At 43.4% G+C, this 19,515-nt stretch overlaps 1 protein-coding gene across 2 annotated transcripts in view; it reads left to right on the top strand.

The window, feature by feature from the left end:
- Positions 1–19,515, top strand: part of LOC144681316 (cadherin-related family member 3-like) — a 112,158-nt gene that overhangs the window by 36,360 nt on the left and 56,283 nt on the right. The window contains exons 6-9 of one of the 2 annotated variants that reach the window (XM_078542917.1): positions 1,435–1,526; positions 4,797–4,904; positions 8,548–8,744; positions 16,195–16,372. In XM_078542917.1, the coding sequence (XP_078399043.1) occupies positions 1,435–1,526; positions 4,797–4,904; positions 8,548–8,744; positions 16,195–16,372 (575 nt within the window). Of the gene's footprint in view, positions 1–1,434; positions 1,527–4,793; positions 4,905–8,547; positions 8,745–16,194; positions 16,373–19,515 lie in introns of both variants that reach the window. The other variant, XM_078542916.1, reaches the window with a different exon arrangement.

Raw genomic sequence — 19,515 nt, 5'->3', positions numbered from 1 at the left:
ACACATACCTCCCAGCGAATACTGAGCTCCCTCCCTCCATTGAAGAACAAGGCTAACACTGACAGCCCATCTACTGAGTCAAGAATAAAAACCCCACTCACTACTGAGGAACAGCTACATACCGCAGAGATGTCTCTTCACTAAGGATTTGCACTGAGCCCCCTCCAAGACAATCTTCCGCTTTCCCATGTCCCTAACTCCTCACTTGCATCTTATTTTCCTCTCTGTGCCTCTCCTCAAGCCATCCCCTCTATACTCCTTCCCTCTCCTGTAATGTCCACTCCCTTGTTGTCCCTCCCCTCTCTTCTTCCCCATCTCTCATCTGCCTCTGTCCACTTCCCTCCTAATCACCTCCAATTCCCTCTCCCGTCCCCATCCACATTTCTGCCTTATTTCTCACCTCTCACGTTTCTTTCCAATTCTATGTAAATTAGATAAAGTTCTGAATGGCACGTGTAGCATTCTGAATCCTATTTAATACACTGCACAATGTGCCAGGTAAAAGGCAGGACATTTTATTCTTTTATAAACTGCTTAATAATGAAGATTGTTGCAGATTATTGCTCTTTAAGTCCAGTGTGTCAATTACTTTGAATTATAACTACACATCTATTACCCCCTCCTCTCCTCTCCGCTTTCCTCCCTCTTCTGTCCTGTCCCTCACTTCCCCTCTTGTAGGTAGTGCATGCCAAACTGTGTGGAAGAGATGCACTAAGAAAATGTTCTGATGTGTTCATTATCTTGATAGTGGGCAAAGGAAAACACTGCTTTCATATTACTGAGCTTATGCTTATGGTAACAGCAAATTGATCTCCAGGGAAATAAAACACTGCAGATAAAATTACAAATTTCCATCAATAATACTGGATCAAAGGGATGTCTTACATTAGATTTTGTTTCAAACTGGTTGGTAGATTCTAAACTAGCTAGATATGTTCAGAACTAAATGTTCAGAGAGACTCTGTGGCCTGGCCCTATAATGCGAATAAAGAATGGGTACTTAACAATCTCATATTCGACATAGCTCTTGTTCATTAATAAATGTTGTCAAGCTTAATTTATGTCACTGAGTAAAAATGGCTGTCACTTGTCTCATTTGCAGCGAAGTAAGAAGGAAAATTCTTCTTGTGGGTAGTTTGAGTTGTCAGACTGAGCACATAATGAAATATCATATTTTGTATTTTTTCTTATTTCCTTTGATAAAATTACAACATTTCATCCCATACATAGTGAATATGTATAGGTGAGCATTTTAGCAATGAACCTTCAGAGTCTTGTGTATAACAAGGAAACCTCTATAGAAATAATTAATAATGAATTTATGCATTAGAAACATTAAAATGCATTTGGATTTAGTTTTACTTAAGAAATTTAATGAATGTATTTCAGAATTCCTTTCTTTCAGAAGTTTTAATGGATTTTGTTTTTCAATAGTACTCGCTATCAGGCACCACAGACTTTCAGATAGATGCTACTGGTTCCATATCTGTAGCAAATACACTTGATTATGAAAATGCAACAAAGAGGTAAACTGAGGATGATTTAGCATGATTTACTTTGATTCGTTTTTCTAAAGAGGAAAAAATGAGAGATTTAGATTCATAAGCATCTTATCATATTCTGTTCAGGACATCCCACAGTGCTTCAAAACCAATTATTTACTTTTGAAAAGCAGTTACTGTTGTCAGGCAAATATACCAGACAATTTTAATTCAGCATGGCTCCACAAACACTAAGTGAGATGTATAGTCATTTAATTTGATTTTGGCAGAGAAGGGAATGTTGGTCCAGGGTAAAGGACAATTCTCTGCTTGGTTTCCAAATAGTATTGTACAATCTTACACCCAACTGAACTGAATGGGACCTTAGTTTAACGCTATCTCCGTAAGCTGTGACCTCTGACAGTGCAGCACTTTCCTGATACTGCACTGAAGTATCAGCCCAGATTATGTGCTCAAGTCCCTGCAGTGGGTCTTGAACCACAATCTTCTGTCTCAAAAGAGGAGAGGACTACCAAGTAAATTAAGCTGAGAATCCATTTACTGACCTCCTGCTGTCAACTGAGCTTCCCAGCAAACAGTGTGGTGGTGGACCTAATATATTAACTATCTATTTAAATTATATTACTTTATATGGTTTCATGGGATAATGTGACAGAACTGTTGCGTTCTAAAACCTCAGAGATATCAACAAGGATTGCAGAAATGGGTGAGCTTAGTGTCAAACACAAAGGGTCACACCCAAATTCTTAGTGCCTAGGCTAGAGTAGTTTCCATTCTGATTTCTCTATTTTTGTATACATTTCTTCATTTATTTAAGAATTAAAATTCATATCAGCGAAAATTAGTCAAGCTTTTACCTGTTTGCTATTTGACTTTAGGTCAATAACATCATTGTTTATGACCTGTCTTCAAGGTCAATTTGTTCAGTTCAGTCTTGAACTGACCCAACAATTTGAATCAAGTTTGTTTTATTTCTACAAAGATGAACACGGAGAAAAATAAATAATATCTCGATTTTAATAAAGCAAATTTAAACACAGATCAAAAAGGACAAATTTCTGATGTCCATTCCACCCAACTTAACGTGTAATAGGTTATAGTTAAATGGGAGTTCATTTTTTCCTAAAAGACAAAATATAGCACATGTAAACCTGAAACAAAAAGAAGAAATGCAGGAAACACTCAGCAGGTTAGTCAGTTTCAATGTAGATAAACAATGGGTAGAATTTTTACTCCCATATGGGGCAAATACAGAGGAGGGCGGCTGAGAAATTTTGCACCCCCAGCCAACATGCCAGTTTGCCGGCAGCATTCTGGTTTAGGCTATTTTTCCTCCTATTGGCCCTTCAACTTCAAGAGCCTGTCCACCATCCTTAATTGGATGGTGAATGCACCCTCTGACCACTAATTGGTCAATTCCGGGAAAATCACTGTCAGTTGATCCTTATTTGACTCCAAAATCGGGGTTCTGATCCAAAATCCAAAATCCTGCATGATGAGTTCATTTTCCAAGTTTAATTCTTCATCAGAACTGAATTCTGATGAAGGGTCTCACCTGAAATGTGGCATTTGGAGAAGTTTGGGTGCTGTAGGTTACAATGCAAAATTTGCAACTCTTATACTGTCTTTCTGCTAGCATAATGACCAGTCATGAATTGAGTTTCCCCCCTGTGTTTGGTGTGAGAAAACAGACAAATGCACTCTCTGGGATAGAGAATAAACCATTACTATGTTGAGTAGTTGTGGGAGAAAAAATACACAGGAGGTCACGCAATCTCTGTAACCTGCTGTACTTGGAGGGATGTGCAGGAAAAGATATACTATTGAATAGAAGTGCCAAGATAAACAATGAGAATTATTGTCAGTTACAATACATTTGCATGTGTAGATATGGTAGCCAGTTAGTTTATGTTGTATAAATGGAATTCCATTTATCCTACATTGGTAGGAACACCATGGTGTTAGCCATGTTTGCCTGAATGGTTTCACGCAAAAGTCTAGTTAACTTTTCTTTAGATAACACTTTGCTGGAAGTAAAGCAAGGTAACAAGGGAATTTTTTGAACTTTTACAACAGGCTACAAAATGGTAGAGCTGCTTACTATAATACTTTATACTTAGGGAATGTCGCAGGGCTGATAAAATATGTTTGCTCCTTTATTTGAAGCTGCATGCTTAAAGATAAAGGGCAATATTCAATGGGCCAGATGTTCAAAACATACACCTGGATGAATTTCGGGCCCTGAGCCCAGGTCTCAACTGTGACTCTCTTGTGACGTTATTTTTAAATTCAAATACCCTAATTGAGCAGGAAGTAAATTCGGCATCCAATTAGCGATGACGAGTGCCAACAGGAGGTGGGAGCTGCCTGCCTGGTGCCAGTGGCAAAGGCAGATAGACCATGCAGCTCCTTAGGAGCCGAAACAGGGAGTAAAATGGCCATGGACGCCTATCTGATGCTAGTTGCCCCATCAAAATTAATGTTTAGACAAAAACAGACAAGCCTTCTTTGGCCCTGTGGTAAACACAGCAGTTCTGCACTAATGTGCGCCAGGCTGTTTGGCTTCGCCAAAAAAAAACTTTACAAATTCCATTCTCCACTGGACAGACCCCTTAAAAAGCTCCTAAATAAACTGGCTCAGTAATTGGGATGAGCCGGGTTTCCTATTCCCACCCCTACCGCCGGCACTTTGAAAATCTCAAACTGTTCCGGAGGCAACAAGACCCAGAGATCACCTCCAGGACCGTGATTTTCAAATCACACCCACGCTGGGTCCTGACCCAGTGGTCATTTGAAAATCCGGCCTCATTACTCTTTTTGATTACATTTGTTGTTGTGAACTATCTTTGAGTAATTGTCTATCTAGATCCCAAATCCCTTTGCTAATTTACAGTTCCTAATCTCTCACCATTAATAAAATATTCTTGTAATTCTTGGATCCAAGGTCGATGACCTTATATTTCTCTACACTGATTTCCATCTGCTATAGGTTTTCCCACTCACTTAGGCTGCCCATGTTTCTTTGTAATTTCTTGCTGCCATCTACACAACTTACTAAACCCTTCTGTAAACTTGGATATATTCCTTCTCTATTCTCTCTATTCTCTCTATTCCTTCATCCGAGCTAATGAGATACATTGTATAAAGCTGAGGTCTCAGATTAGATCCCCGAGCAACACTACAAGTGGGAATGCACTTAATGTTTGTTTTAATATTATTCTAAAAATGCAATTATTATATGTAGATTATTAATAGCGTTTCTGTTTAACTAATGCACACGATTATCATCAGAAGCTATTCGTTGTCAGTGAAGGTAGAGGATGCAAATGGTCTGTTCATTACTGGAGTTGTGAAAGTGTTCATCATCAACGTCAATGATAATAGTCCAGTATTATCTTGCATGTAAGTGTCTGTAATTATTCTATGAGCTATAGTGTATATTGGGACTTGTTTTAATGGACTATGCTGCTGCCAGGCATCATTGTTGACCAACTGCATGTTTAAGAAGTCCAAGGCCATGCTGCCTGCAATTTTCTGACCATTGAAATTAATAATTGGAAAACATTGGGCAGTTCACATCTAAATCTTTGAGTTGAGCTGGCGACCCTTGTTGTTAGAAGGACTGCAGCGCAAAATTGGCCCTGTTATCTCCTCAGTTGAAGTAAGAGTATGTGCATTTGGTCAAGAATGATTGAGTTTTAATATTTTAGGAATTTCTATGAATGAATGGATTTCAATGTTGAAATCTCAGCCGGTTTATATTCTGACGAGATGTCTCAAATTAGAAAATAGTCTGTTTAGTTACATGTTAAATTGGATGATGGTTTTCTTTAGTGCTGGTTAAAGTGAGGGATGCCTCTGCTGAGCATTGGAACATTCTCCAACTTTCTTGCATCTGGATTTCCCAAGCCCATTACAGTACAGGTTAGAAGTAAGGTAAAGTTTTACCTACACCAGCTTGATAATGCACATAATACATAATCTCAGAAGAACATACTGAGTACACCATCAAACCAAATCCCATTTTTTACATCAGCTGCCTTTATGAATTCTTTGAATAACATTTAAATAACAATTAACATTAATTTTTGGGTAGCTTTGTGTTGCAGGCCTATGTCTATTAAGAATTGGGTTTGGACAGGCAAAACTCATTGCACGTAAGCTTTAAAACATCATTCTTTGCTGGGTGAGAGGACTGTGTTCTAGTCCACTCTGCCAGACAGGCAATGTGCAATTTGCTTATCTAGCCAAACGCACAATGTTTTTTGCATTTTATTTTTGATGCTGGTATGCCTTTCATAGTCATGGAGTAGAATGTTGTTCTCTTTTACACCAAATGTTAATAAGCACTTGGGTATGATGTGGAGCAGATGCATTGTAGAGGTCTTAACAGTAAATTGTATTTATATAGTGCCTTTTATGTAATAAAATCTTCCAAGGCACTTCACAGGAACGTTATAAAGCAAGATTTGACACTGAGCCACATAAAGCGATATTAGGGCAGGTAGCCAAAGCTTGGTTAATGAGTTAGGTTTTAAGCAGCATCTTAAAGAGAGGTAAAGAGCTGCAGAGGTATAGGAGGGGAGTTCCACAGCTTAGGCATGGTCATCAATGGTGGAGCAATTAAAATTGGGGATGCTCACAGAAGCCAGAATTAGATGAGTGCGGATATCTTGGAGGGCTGTGGCCATTCTGATCCTTATTGGCATTTCTGAACAAGTGGCTAAGCTGCCGGCCCAAATCTGGCATAGTGCTTCACTAAATATTAAGGTCCTGCCAGCTTTCCTTCCAGGTGAAGTCTTTCAGAATAGGATTCAAAACTAAAGAGGCCATTGAACATAAGGTTTTACTTGCCTTTTGTGGTAGGGGGAGGTGGGGGGGGGTGGCGGAGTGATGGCATGAGGAGCAGGTCTCACACGAAAAGTTTAGGCCTCCCTGGCCTGAACTCTATTCCCCTTCCTCTTGTAGAACGTCCATATCACCCCTATGCCCACACTAACTAGAATCCTAGTGAGTGACCATTGGCTGCCCAGAGCCTTACAATCGCCGTCTGCCCACTGTCTGTCTGGAACAAGAAGGAGGGGCAGCATGTTAATGAGGTCAGCAGTTAAAATTAGTGGCTTCATTCCCCTACTGGTGGCTCAGAAAAGACTTGCCAACAAGGTTTCTCCCTCACCACCCCTGCCCCCCCGCCCCCACAGCTTCATGTAACAGCACGTAGCCAGGTCCTTAGTTGAAGAAATTTAGCAAAGAAGGGTGTCAAACTATTAATAATACTGGCATGTTATATGACAATTGTTGCACAGAATCTACAAATGAAATTTTCTTCCTTATTCAACAAATGGTGTTTCATTTAACAACACTTTAATTTTTATTATTGACAACCTATAACATATTTCTATCCTCTCAAAGGTTTTGCAGATTGTATCCAAATCTCTATGCAGATTCCAATTGATAGTGGTTATTAGCATTTAAAAAGTTTACAGTTCATTTTGGCTTACATTTCTGAGGATGTGGTTACTTAGAAAGCAGTACGCTTAATCTCTAATAAACATGCAAAACATCAATATTAATTAATATTATGCAAAAACAATTGCATAACTGCCCAACATATAATTTAGTTCTGAAAATGCATTGCCTGCAGACAGTAGAATTCAGCTTTCACATACACCATTTTAGACCTTAAAACAGTAAAGTGTATATATGAAGCATGGTAGGAAATAGAGATAGTTTCAGTGAGTTATATTTGTATTTATGGGCTAGGAATGAGTTTTAGCTTTAAAGTTTAAGTTTGATTTGTATTTCTGTATTTGTGTGTCAAGAAAAGAGTTTTAGTTTCACTTTAAAAGATGCCTGTAATTCTAATGAGAGATTACGACTGTAAGAGAAGTTAAGCAAACACAAGAATAGAAAAACTAGGTTGTTGCCTAGCAACAGGGGTCCAGAGAGGCAGGCCCCTCCCAGACACACACAGAAGAAGCTAGAAACAGCAGTTTTGAGTATCAGTTTTGAAGACAGCTGCCAGAGAGGGCCTGGAGCAAAGGGGACAGATAGCCAGTCCAAAGCTGAAGGAAAAAGTCCCCAAATCCAGCAGAGTGGAACAGAAGAAAGCCCCAAGCAGATGTTCTAGTCAAAGGAAGGACAGAAATGTGGAAAAGGCCCTGTTAAGTGAAGTTAAGAGAGAAAGACTCCAAGCTTCAAGCTTCAGGAAACAGTCAAAATGAGATAAAGGCTTGTGAGAAGTCAGAATGTCCAAAGAGGCAACTGAAGGTCTGGAAGAAAGCTTGAATGCATGTGGTGACCCAGGGAAGAGGAACATCAGGAGTGTTCTAAACCCTGGAGCTGAACCCTTGTGGAAGGCATCTGAGAGAAAGCATCGGTTTGGGAAAAGATTCCAAAGTGAGTCCTTGGAGAGTAGAGATTGGAAACCCTCGTGTGAAAGACGGAGTTTGGTGAGATCGGTTGGCTCACGGTGTGACAAGCGTCTGGGGGTGTGGGCGGAGTTAATGAGAGATCCATAGCATCTAGTTGAGGTGGCATCTGTCACTTGGTTTTAGAGTGTGGTGTGTCTGATCACAGGTTGCCAATTGGACATGGACTGTGTACTCAATGTGAACATTAGAGTATAAGATAGCTTTTGTAACTTGTGTTATCCTTACAAATCTATATATATCTGTAAAGGTATAGCTGTGGGTGAAGGAGCATTGTAATATAGTTAATCTTTTCTTCTTTAATAAATGTTTTATATTTTGTTAAAAGTTCATTAGCTGACTCTAGTTAGTAGCCACTCTCCATGTATCTAAACAAACAAATAAAAGTTAGAATCTATCAAGCTGGGTTCCACTCTGGGATCAAGCCTGTCCAGTGGTAATCTCAGCTGGGGATCATAACAAGTATATGATTGACATTATCATGGAGCTTCTTGCAGTGGAAGAAGGTTTGATTAATTAGTGGTTAAGAATTAAAATATATATATTTAATAATGGATTTAAAAAGTGAACAGTATTTTTCTCTGTTTCAGTCTAACTAAATTTATTTTATTTAGTTTCAAAAATAGAACTAGTGGCACAGAAACTGATGTGGTAGAAAAATCTGACTCAGGGAAGACAGCAATTATAAGCCTAGATGAAGAGCTTGCAGTTGGAACGATTGTTGCAATTTGCACAGCTACTGATGCTGATGTTATGGGTGACATCACCTACCAGCTTGACCCTGCAAGTCATTATTTTGCCATCGATAAAGGTAAGATCATCATTAATTATACATTTGTAGATGTATTGATCATTGCCATGCTGATTTTGGGTTTAGGGCCCAAATATGCTCATTATAATTCTTAGGACAACAGATGAACATTACATGTAAAAAAAAAACTGTGCTACGTAAGGAGCAGCTTAAAGGAGAAGAGCAAATATGTGGAGATGTTTAAGAAGGGAATTCAAGGGATTAAGAAGGGATTAGGGCCTAGGCAGCTAAATGCATGATCACCAATGATGGAGTGAAGGAAATCAAAGCTGCGCAGGAGAGCAGAATTGGCGCAGACACCTTGAATGGTCATAGCGCTGGAACAGGATTGCAGAGTTTGGGAGGGGCAAGGCCATTGAGAAATTTGAATACAAACTTAAATCACAGTGTTGTCGGGCAGAGAGCCACTGTAGGTCAGCAAGCAGAGAGGAAAGCTACATGAGATGTGATTTGACATTTGAGAAACCTTTGAATGTGATAGCTTTATAGATTAATAATGAATTAACTTCAGTTTAGATTAATGTTCCTACACTCACTGCCTGACTGAAGGATTTTGGCATTTCGCAACATAGGAAATCAGTAAAAACTGACACTCAGGGTAGAATCACCTGTGCCCGCTGGTGTCAAGCGTGTTTGGTGGCATGAGCGGACAATATGGCGAGAAGGCAAAAAATCAGTTTCACGACACCATGAAACCATGATCATCCACTCCGCCCGCCGATGGTGGGCCATGTTCCCTGCCATTGGACGTTGGGAACCACATTGTAATATATTAGCATATCATTATAAGACCAGCCCGCTGGACTCATCCGCCCCCACTTGATCGTCCACTCATGTCAGCGGGAAAACACGCCCATGTAGAACACGTCTTGACAAGCATGATGTGCAGAGGTCGGGACTTACCCGCCAGGGCCTTGCTCACATCACGGACATCCGAGAAGCAGAAGATGCTGGAGCCAACAGCAATGAGACACTGGAGGAATGTCCATGGCATGCTGGGTGGATTCTCATGGACATGACTCCGCTGTGAAGCAGCTCATGGAACTTAGATAGTCACCTTTCATGCTCACAACGGATGATGGTCGAGGAGGTGGGAGAGGAAGGTCTAGGATTGGAATAGGAAGAGTTGTCGGGAGGGGTGAGGTTGGGAAGGGGGGATGAAGGTGTCGGGGGGGGGTAAGGTTGGGTGTGGAGAGAAGGAGTATGGGGCAAGGAGGGGGTAATGGAGGAGAAGACGGCAACTGGGGAGGTAGATGTAAGGGGGGGGTGGAAGGTGTGAGGGAAGGAGTGTGGACAGGGGAAGGAGTGCAGGGAGGGGAGGGAGTCCAGGGGCAGGAAGGAGTGCAGAGAGGGGAGGGGGTAAGGGCGGAGGAAGTAGTAAGAGTAGAGGAAGGAGTCGGGAAGGGGTAAGGAGTAAAGCTGGAGGAAGAAGTAAGGTGTCTGAGGGAGTCAGGAAGGGGAAGGAGTAAGGCTGGAGGAAGAGGTGAGGCTGGAGGAAGAGGTGAGTCAGGAGAGGGGGAGGGACTAAGCGGGAGGTGGGTCCGGGGGAATGGGAGGACTAAGGAGGGGAAGAGGTTCTGGTGGGGGGCAAAGGGGTGTGAAGGGGGGAAGGGGGGAAGGGGGGGAGGGGCTCCAGGGGGATGGAGTTCTGGGGGGATTGGGTTCCGGTGGGGAGGAAGGGAAGTGAAGGGGAGAAGGAGTTCCAGGGTGGAAGGGTGTGAAGGGGGGAAGGGGTCTGGAGGGGGTAATGTGCAGGTGAACATGCAAAGGAGGGGTCTGATAGGTCCATGCCTGCTTCCTGGGGACTAAGCTAAGGGCAGGCGTGGTATTGAAGGAAGGGTGGGAATGACCGAGGGCAGAGTGAGGTGGTAGGGTGGGAGGGTGAGGGTTCGATGGTAGAGATAGAAGAGACAGTGAGGGTGCTTGGTGGGAACTCGGATGCAGACACAGACCCTAGGGGTGGGAAGGAGGAGGTCGGGGAGGTAAATGTGGATGTCGGTGGGATTTGCGGGAAGGAAGGAAAAGGATTGTGGCTGGTAGGTCACGGAGGGGAAGTGGAAGGTGACACCAGGGGGTTCAACTGTGATGGGAGAAAGGAAGTGCGTGACTGGAGGAGGGGAAAAGATGGGGGACCTTATGAAAAAGTGAATCCAGACCATGCTGTCCAAATCGAAAGTGAAACAACAGTCGTGGTGGATGAGATCAGGTGCTGCATTGGGTGTGTGGAGTTACAGGTCAGCTCAGATGGACAAAGGAAAGTGAACCCCAGCAGGCAGCATTGAAAATGCTCAGGACATTGAGGTGAGTGTGATACATGAAGGATCCGCGTGTGTCGGGGAGAGTGCTTGCATTAGGCTCCAAAACGCCCTGCCACACACACACACTTCTCCCTCCAGAATCGCCCGTGGGCCAGCTGCTCCCTCTGGGGTGACAGAGGACAAGGTTGAGGGGCTCACAGGCAAAGGGGACTCAGAGGGAGAGGACAGCCTCTGACATTCCTAAGTGGATGAACCAGGGGTGTCCAGCTGCCACTCCTCCTCCCTTCAGGTGCCTGGGGGCCCCGGCCTGATTCATTGAGGGGAAGGAGCACCTGGAGGGACTTCGAGGTGCCCCGTTTCCCTTTGCGTTGCCAATAAAGGAGCTCACCCATGGCTCCCACAATGGAGTGCAGGTCTGCACACATCTCCGTGTTCTGCTGGACCAGGGTCTCCATGCTGTCCACCGTCCTCCCCATGGAGACCTCCCTCCATATATGCACATGTGGGAACCACTGCATCAGAGAGCAGGTGGATGCACTCCTCAAACTCGCTGCCACTCTGTGTGAGGGCTTTCAACAGCTCTGCATGATGTTCCCCCGCCTTTTGCTGACTCACTAGGATGAGTTGGAAGACCAAATCCAGAGGCTCCTCATCTGACTTGGCTCCTCCCCAGCAGTCCTCCGAGTGCTGGGGTGCTCGGCTGAACCTGTTTCCTGCTGCTGTGGATACGTGTCCGTGTGGTTACCACCAGATTGTGAACCCGAACCTGCTCTAGATCTTGGCCCCACCGAGGTGTGTGTCTTTGCGCTGGTGGAGGGTGTGGGTAAGCGCTGTGATGGGTCTTCCAGGCTGCTTATTTCCACCTCTGCACTGGAGGAGGGGTCCTCTTGGCTGCAGATGAGGAAGTGGATGGAGCTGGAGGACTGACTGGCTGAGGGCGTTGGTCGCTTGGCAGAGCTCCCTGTGAACCAAAGTAGAGATAATTAGCGCATGGGAGCAGAGTCAAAAGCAGGAGAGGGAGCACTCACAGTTGTGTTGAGAGAGGGATGATGTGGTGCAGGATCCTCAGGTGGGTGTTCACTGCTGACATCACCGTCACCACAGGCGCAGTCCACGTCCTCACCAGTCAGCACAATGGCACGCTCCTCAAAGTGAGCGAGGGGCCTCATGTGGCCCACTCCATCCCCGGTCTGGGACCTCCCCCTGCTGCTGTGAGCCAGCTTCTCCTGCATGAAAACAAATGGAGAGAGTGGGAGCAGGATATATGGCACTGCGTGGAATGTTTGTGCAGTGAACAGAGCGATGGACAGATGAGGACGCGAGCTCCAGAGGATACGAACCTGATGCAGATGTGAGGGTGTGTGTGAGAGTTAGTGGTGTTGTCCCTTGAGGTGTGAGATCCCTGTGGATGTGTGATGGGTTTGTGAGTGTGTGAGCTGAGAGTGATGAGAAGAGCGAATTATCCTGACAGAATCAATGAGACCATTCATCCCAAACTGGGTGGCTGTCCTCTTTTGCAGGGATTGGTGCTGACCACTGCTGCCACTGCCTGCCATGTTGGATTGGCGATGCACTGCCAACTCTGTGGCCAGAGCCAGGGTAGGGGACACTGTGACAGGCCTCCACGGCGTCCAAAATGCGTTCCTGTGACATGTCATTAAACCTGGGGACTGCAGTCTTCCTGCCTTTCGTGGACATCTTCCCTGCAGTAGTCATGGGCTGGAAGCACTGAGATGTGTGTGTGTGCGGCTGGACTTTAAATATGGTGCCCGGTGTGATGGCGTGGTGAGGTGATGGCATGGCATGTGAATGAGAGCCCGCCCACCATCGAAACGGCGTGTTTCCCGGGAATGCATAATTAATGCGACGTGTTTGGGAGAATACGGCGTGAAAATTTTACCCACCCACTACCCACTCAGTGCAAACCTGGGACAATTCCGCCCTCAATCATTATTTAATTAGATCACAACAGAGAAAAAACTATGGTTACAATATATTCTTCAACTCTCGCTTCCGGTTACTTACTATAGCTTATTAAACGCAATCATAGAACATTGGTTACAATTTAGTGGTTTCAGAGTCTTGGCCAGATTAGACTGACCACTGGCATAACTATTGCAACCTTATGGTCTGAGTTTTCAGCTCGGCGGGTGGATGTGATCAGTGGGCCTGGGAGCAGTCGGGAAATGGACCGCTGACCGCGATCGGCCTCCGACTGCGATTTTACGCTGCCTGGCCAATTAATGGCTTTGAAAAGCTCAGCGCTGCTGGGGTGGGGGCGGGAGGAGGGCAGGCAATGACACTTCCGCAGGCGTGGGCAAGCACTGACAGAAAGCTCCCTGAAGGCAGAGAGCTGCCTCACGGAGCTGAAGACCCGAAACCCAGGAAATAAAGTTTTTAAAATCAGGAAAGAAATGTCCAAGCATCACAATCAGGCACCTGAACATTTGGATTATTAAAATGGTGTCCACAGATTCCTATTTTTACTTTATTTAATAACGGAAACCTCATCCCGCCCTTGGATGAGGTTTGCTGAAAAAGATAAAGTCTGCCTGGCTGATTCGTCCACCTGCCTAGCGTAAGGTTGGAAAGGCTACGTAAAATGACAGACATTTGAGCTGTTAATGGCCTTAATTGCCCTCTTAATTGTCGGCTGGCACGCTTCTGACTTTTGGGCACATCTGCTGATTGAAATATTGCGCAAGTGTGGGATGACGTCGGGACCCTCGCCTGATGTCATCTCGCATTATTTCATGCCCAATTGGGTTGAGTGCGCGCCCACCCAATCAGCGTAACATTCAGTCCTATGTTAACCTTTGCACATTTAATGAATTTCCTGGTCATCAAGGTGCTGGATGATGAGCTAAGAAGCACCAGTTTGTGCATAGATCTGTTATAAAACATTTCTTTTCAGCCTGATAGCTGAAATATTTGATTTATGATAATATTTTCTATTACATTTTGAACTTTTGAATGCAAGTGGTATTTTTCATTATGCCCTTTGGATGAACATGACAGAGATGTAGAAATGAGGGAGCAGCAATCCCATCTGCAGACTTAAGGCCACAGCTGAGCAGTATTGTTAGTAGCTGTGCCAACTCTATGGTACATGTTAGCAGCAGGTGTCCGGATGGAAGAACTCTGCAGCTGGCGCTCTGGTGATCAAACCCTATAAAGAAACATGTCAGCAAGCATGCTTGGTGTTATCTTAATGTATGTGGCACTTTGGTGTGTGTGTGGCCAATCAGACTTTGCTGGATAATCACCCTGGGATGCCTTCTTTAATGTGATAACATGTGCTTGGCATGTGATAAGGATAATTCTGAAAAATCATCTGGTATAATGGTTATTTAGACTTTTTATATATTTATTTGCGCTGTCAAAAAAGTTGCCACAACCCAATAGAGTAAAGTAGAGGCTCTGATTGTCTGCCAAAGTATGCTCTGGTTACCTCTGTCTACAAATTTGGGTGTATAGGTCCTGGCAGCCCAGAATGAAAAAACAGGAAAGACTGAGGAAAAAGAATACTGGTCTGAATTGGTCTTCAAACCTTAAAAACTGGGAAATAAGAGTATTGGGCCGAACTGTTGTTTCCTTCTGGGACGTGAGCGTAGCCCCTTGAGCCTATTCTGCCATTCAGATAGATCACAGATTATATGTATCTTAACCCCATCTACCTTGGTTCCGCACCCCTTAATATCCTTTCCAAACAAAAATCTATCAATTCCAGTTTTGAAGTTTCCAGTTCACCTCTTTTTAAAAAAAAAATTCATAGATCACATCAGGTGCAACTTGACAAGCCCAGAGTCCCTTTGGTAAGCCACCTGCTCAGTCAAGAATCACAAATGGGGTGGGGGAAATTCCCATTAGTAAAGCGACTGATGCCAATAATAGTACTGGGATCAAAAACTAAGATTGGCACAAAGATTCACGATTGCCCAGGAGAAAAAAAAGTGACAAAAATTCAAATGAAGAGATATGTTTCAGGAATTGTCTCAAAACTGCTGAATTACTCTTCTTTCTGGTGCTTAATAATGGTATTTTATTCAAGAAACACTTTCGCAGCCTGAAGGCTGAATTGCAGTGTGACTTACATCAAAAAATTCATATATAAAGCAAGTGATCAAGTTAAAAAACATGCAAACGTGTAACAATCATATAGTAACAAAAATGGACAAACCAATTCAGCTCATAATAGGGAAATAGTGTACATGATATTAAAAGAAGGGTAATGTTGAATTAAAATTACATTAAAATTAAAATATCAAGGTACCATTCCTACAGACAGTGAAGTACACATAAATTTCATCATTTAAGTAATTGATTGAGTTCCCAAAGCATGTAAGGAATAGGGCTACAAGGGTACCTTTCTACTGCACCTTATGGGGTTGAATTTAGTTGAACTTCTAAGGTGCCTCGATTGCTTGGGGTGTGGTGGTGGTAACCAGTTCTAAAATTGGGCAGAATGTAAAAGGGATTTTCCAAACTTGGTACAAATCTTCTTGTTTGTAGAGTTTCATCTACTATTTGATGTACTACTCACCCCCTAGCAACCCTGGAAAATCATGTATGCTCATCTTATCAACATCGTGAAGGTTTCGCATGTAGCCACAAAAACTCAAGGGAGGCATAAGAGCCATTAGCATTTGATGAGGAAGCTTCTGTTTGTAGAAGCTTCACCCATAGCCCTCTCATCCCACCGCAAGAATTGAGACTTCTTGTTACAGGTCTTTGACCTTTCATTGTCAGTAGCACCCTATGAAATAGTGAGGATGTTACAAACAGAAGATTAGCCCTCAAGGTAACACTCATCCACATATTGCTGTATTTTTCTTTTTATTACTAATTGTAATATCAAATGTAACAACTTAATAATGCTCCAGGGGAACTGTTTACCTAGCGTGACTAAACATTGGTCTTATAGGACTACAGATAGCTAATGAAAGACTACGGCAGACATGTGGTGGCCAGTTGTCTTGGAGAGTGCCAATTTCTATTCAACAGGTCACAGCTTCTGGAATGTAAATAAAGTCAGTGATAATAACCCCCCTTTAACTGGTTGTGTTTTTGATTGGACGGGAAACTGGTCTACACTTTGTCTTATTCTTGGCTAGTGGGAATCCATGTGGCATTGATCGCATCCATCATGCCTGTCAAACCAAACCACAGATTCAACTCTGTTTACTTTTCAGATACTGGGAAAGTAATGGTTTTCTCCTGGATGAATAGGGACCTAAATGGATTTCAACAAGTTCAAACATTCTCCATTAAAGCATGTGACGAGAACTTGAAGTGTGCAGATATTACTGTCAGGGCAAATATTATTCCAGTTAATGACAATGCCCCATTTTGCAATCCATCTGTTTACAGGTGAGTTGTTTATATGAGTCTTTAATATTCTATTTTTGCTGAGCAATAAACTTCAAAATTTCTATTTTAACTGTTTAAATAAACTATACAAGATTTCACATCCACATTGTTCTATACGGTATTGAAACTTTCCCTTGTGGTGGGCTTGTTATTTACCTTAAAGGCACTTGGGTTGATTTTTTTTCCCTTTCCTTGCATTACAAAGTTGGCTTTAATCTCACCAACCTGTTCATGAATATTTTTTTTCTGTAATCTTGTTGTAAATACTCTGGAAGACAAAAATAAGTGAGGTTTTTCTGAAAGTGGTCCATCTAGCTCCCTATCTTTTTGATGCACTGAATGTTCCTTTCTCCTGGTTTTGAAATTACTCTACCTTGCTAAAATTCAGGGATCTCGACTTCTAATGTGTGTGGTGACCGTCTTTAAGTGAAATAATATTTTTTTTCTGTCTCACTAGTTTTCCTGTCATGTGATGCAAAGTGGCTTAAAATCATTTATCATAGCTACCATTACACATCTCCATTGATAGAATCACAGGGCAGCATCGTCCCAGATTTGCACTAAGTGCGGTAGCGGGCGGGTAAAACAATGTTTTACCTGTCAGCTGCAAATGCCGGATTTTCACACTGTTATCGTCCCAAACCCGCCGTATTAATTATGCATTCCCGGGATACACATTGCTTTGATGGTGGGCAGGCTACAATTTGCCTGTCACACCGTCACCTCACCACTTCATCATGCCAGGTATCACATTTAAAGTACAGCCGCACTCAGTACTTCCAGCCCAGGGTGCAGCAAAGAAGACATGGCCCCGAAAAGCAAGAAGACTGAAGCCCTCGAACGCCTTTGTATGCCGTGGAGGCCCACTGTGGTGTCCTCTACCCCTGCTCTGCCCCAGGGGTAGCTACGTTACCACTCTGACTTGGCAGGCAATGGCAATGGTGATCAGTGCCAATGCTGCACAGAAGAGCTTGGCCATCCAATGCAGATACAGGATGAATGACCTCATCCGTGTAGCCAGTTTATGGCAACCATCTCATCACTCTTAAACTCTCACACTCAAGGCCATCACACATTCACTGGCATCCCACTCACTGCCAGCTCAAGGGACATCACCACTCAATCTCTCACACACACCTTCACATGTCCATCTGGACTCATATTCTCTGGATACTGCCTCCTCAGGCTTCACCATCTTGAGGCCACTTGCACAGATCAACATGCGCCCTCACACACACTCTGGGATACGCTCCTTCCCCAGTACAGCCCTCATCCTGCAGCCTCTTCCCTTGTTTAAGGCCACTTCTCCTCCTTCCCAAGCAAGCTCTAGCCCTGCAACCATTGAAAAGCCACCCACATATGGCTGATCTGGTAGGTAGAGACCTGCCCATAAGCCCCTTAAAATGATGTGGTGCTGCCTGCGAAGCCTGGCGCCGATGACTGTGAGTGATGACTGAAGCAAGGTAGGCAAAGAAACCTTGAAGTCCTGAGCGAAGTGCAGCCCTCCAGGTGCACATCTTCTATGTGCTGTTGTGAAACACGTTGGCGTGTTTTCCTGCCAACATGGGTGGGTGATCCAGCAGGGGTGGGATGGGTCCGGTGGGCTGGCTGATGTATGATATGCTGATGTATTACAATGAGGTTTCTGACGTCTGATGGGGGGAAACGATGGGCTGAGCGGACGATCTCAAACTGGTTTCATGATATTGTGAAACCAATTTTTGGCCTTCTCGCTATATTGTCTGCTCATGTCGCCAAACATGCCCGATGCCAGCGGACACGGGAAATCCCGGCCATGGATTTTTGGATTCAAAGGGTTATGAAGACTGGTCAAGAAAGTAAAGTTGAGGAGAAAGATCAGGCATAACCTTACTGAATGGCTGAACAGGCTCGAAGCGACATACGGCCTATTCCTGCTCCTATTTTGTATGTTATATTTTTATATTCATCTGATTATGTTACATGATGGACTGGGCCTCTTATTGGGTGTTAGGATGGTGCACTATTAGCACTCATCTAGACCTTAGTGTGTGGATTCCACTGATTTTATGGAGTTAGTGTGGGTGAGGGCTGATGAGTAAATGGTCACATTTACATAGCTAAAAAATGTTGGTAGTAATTGTAAAGGTTGCTAATTTAGTTCATGTTTATGCATGTATTTTGCAAAGAGTGGGTAACAAAAACACCTGTCAAAATAAATGTGGAGGCAGAAGCCAAGGCTGTTATAAGTGATGGGGTGACACAATACTCTAGCTTCAGTTTGATGGCTGGTGAACTGGAAATGGTGCAGAAGGAGCTGGCAGTGAGTAGGATCACTTTCCACTCCAGAGCATCCTCCCCATTGGACAGCATTGCAGCAAACTGGTATAAAGAGAGGATCTCTATATACTTGAGATGCTATTAGGAACAACATTATCTGAAATTCTAGTGCAAAGCAGTTAATACAGTCAGAGTGAATGATTGTAAAATAACTGAACAAACTACATGCCAAAAGCAGCAGGCTATAATCAGAGCCAAAGCAGCACCAGAACCAATGGATCAGAGTGCCATTCTGGAGAAGTAAGAACAGATACAAGCTGCATAATTTAGCACCTGTAATACCCATATTTTCAGCACCACAGCTGCCATTTTGGGTGTAATATGGCTGCCACACACATCTCTGATGCAGTCCGTTTTAGTGAGGGCATTAGGACTGTGGGCTGGAAGTAAGTAGACTAAGTAGATTGTGACACCAGTCAGCATGTAATACTGATTTGACACCAGTGGTGCCTGTTTTTGAGCTCAATGCTCCGGCTAATATCCTGTCTTAACCTTGCATGGCTGAACATGTGTTCAGCAGCAATAAGGAGCTAATTAAAGGGATCATCATCTTCTTTCAGGTTAGTTGCTGATTGATTTCGACTGGCTTTGGTTGAGTTTGAAGAAGTGAATTTTTTTACTGCTGTTTACAGTTGTTGGAGCCTACAGGGACTGGTATTGCATATGGTGAAGTCCATGGTTCTGACTTTAAGGGTCTGGTCAGGCTATTTGTTTCTAGTCATGGGTTCTTTGTTACCATCCCTCTTGGCCTACAGCATGATTGGGAGATTAAGCAGAGGCAGCGCAGAAGAAAACAAGTTGTTCACAGAGGGAGGAGAGGAAAA

Source organism: Cetorhinus maximus, chromosome 6 (assembly GCF_964194155.1).
Source record: "Cetorhinus maximus chromosome 6, sCetMax3.hap1.1, whole genome shotgun sequence".
NCBI classification, from domain to species: Eukaryota; Metazoa; Chordata; class Chondrichthyes; order Lamniformes; family Cetorhinidae; genus Cetorhinus; species Cetorhinus maximus.
Note: the sequence above shows the minus strand (reverse complement) of the source record. Positions and strands in the feature narration are given on the sequence as shown.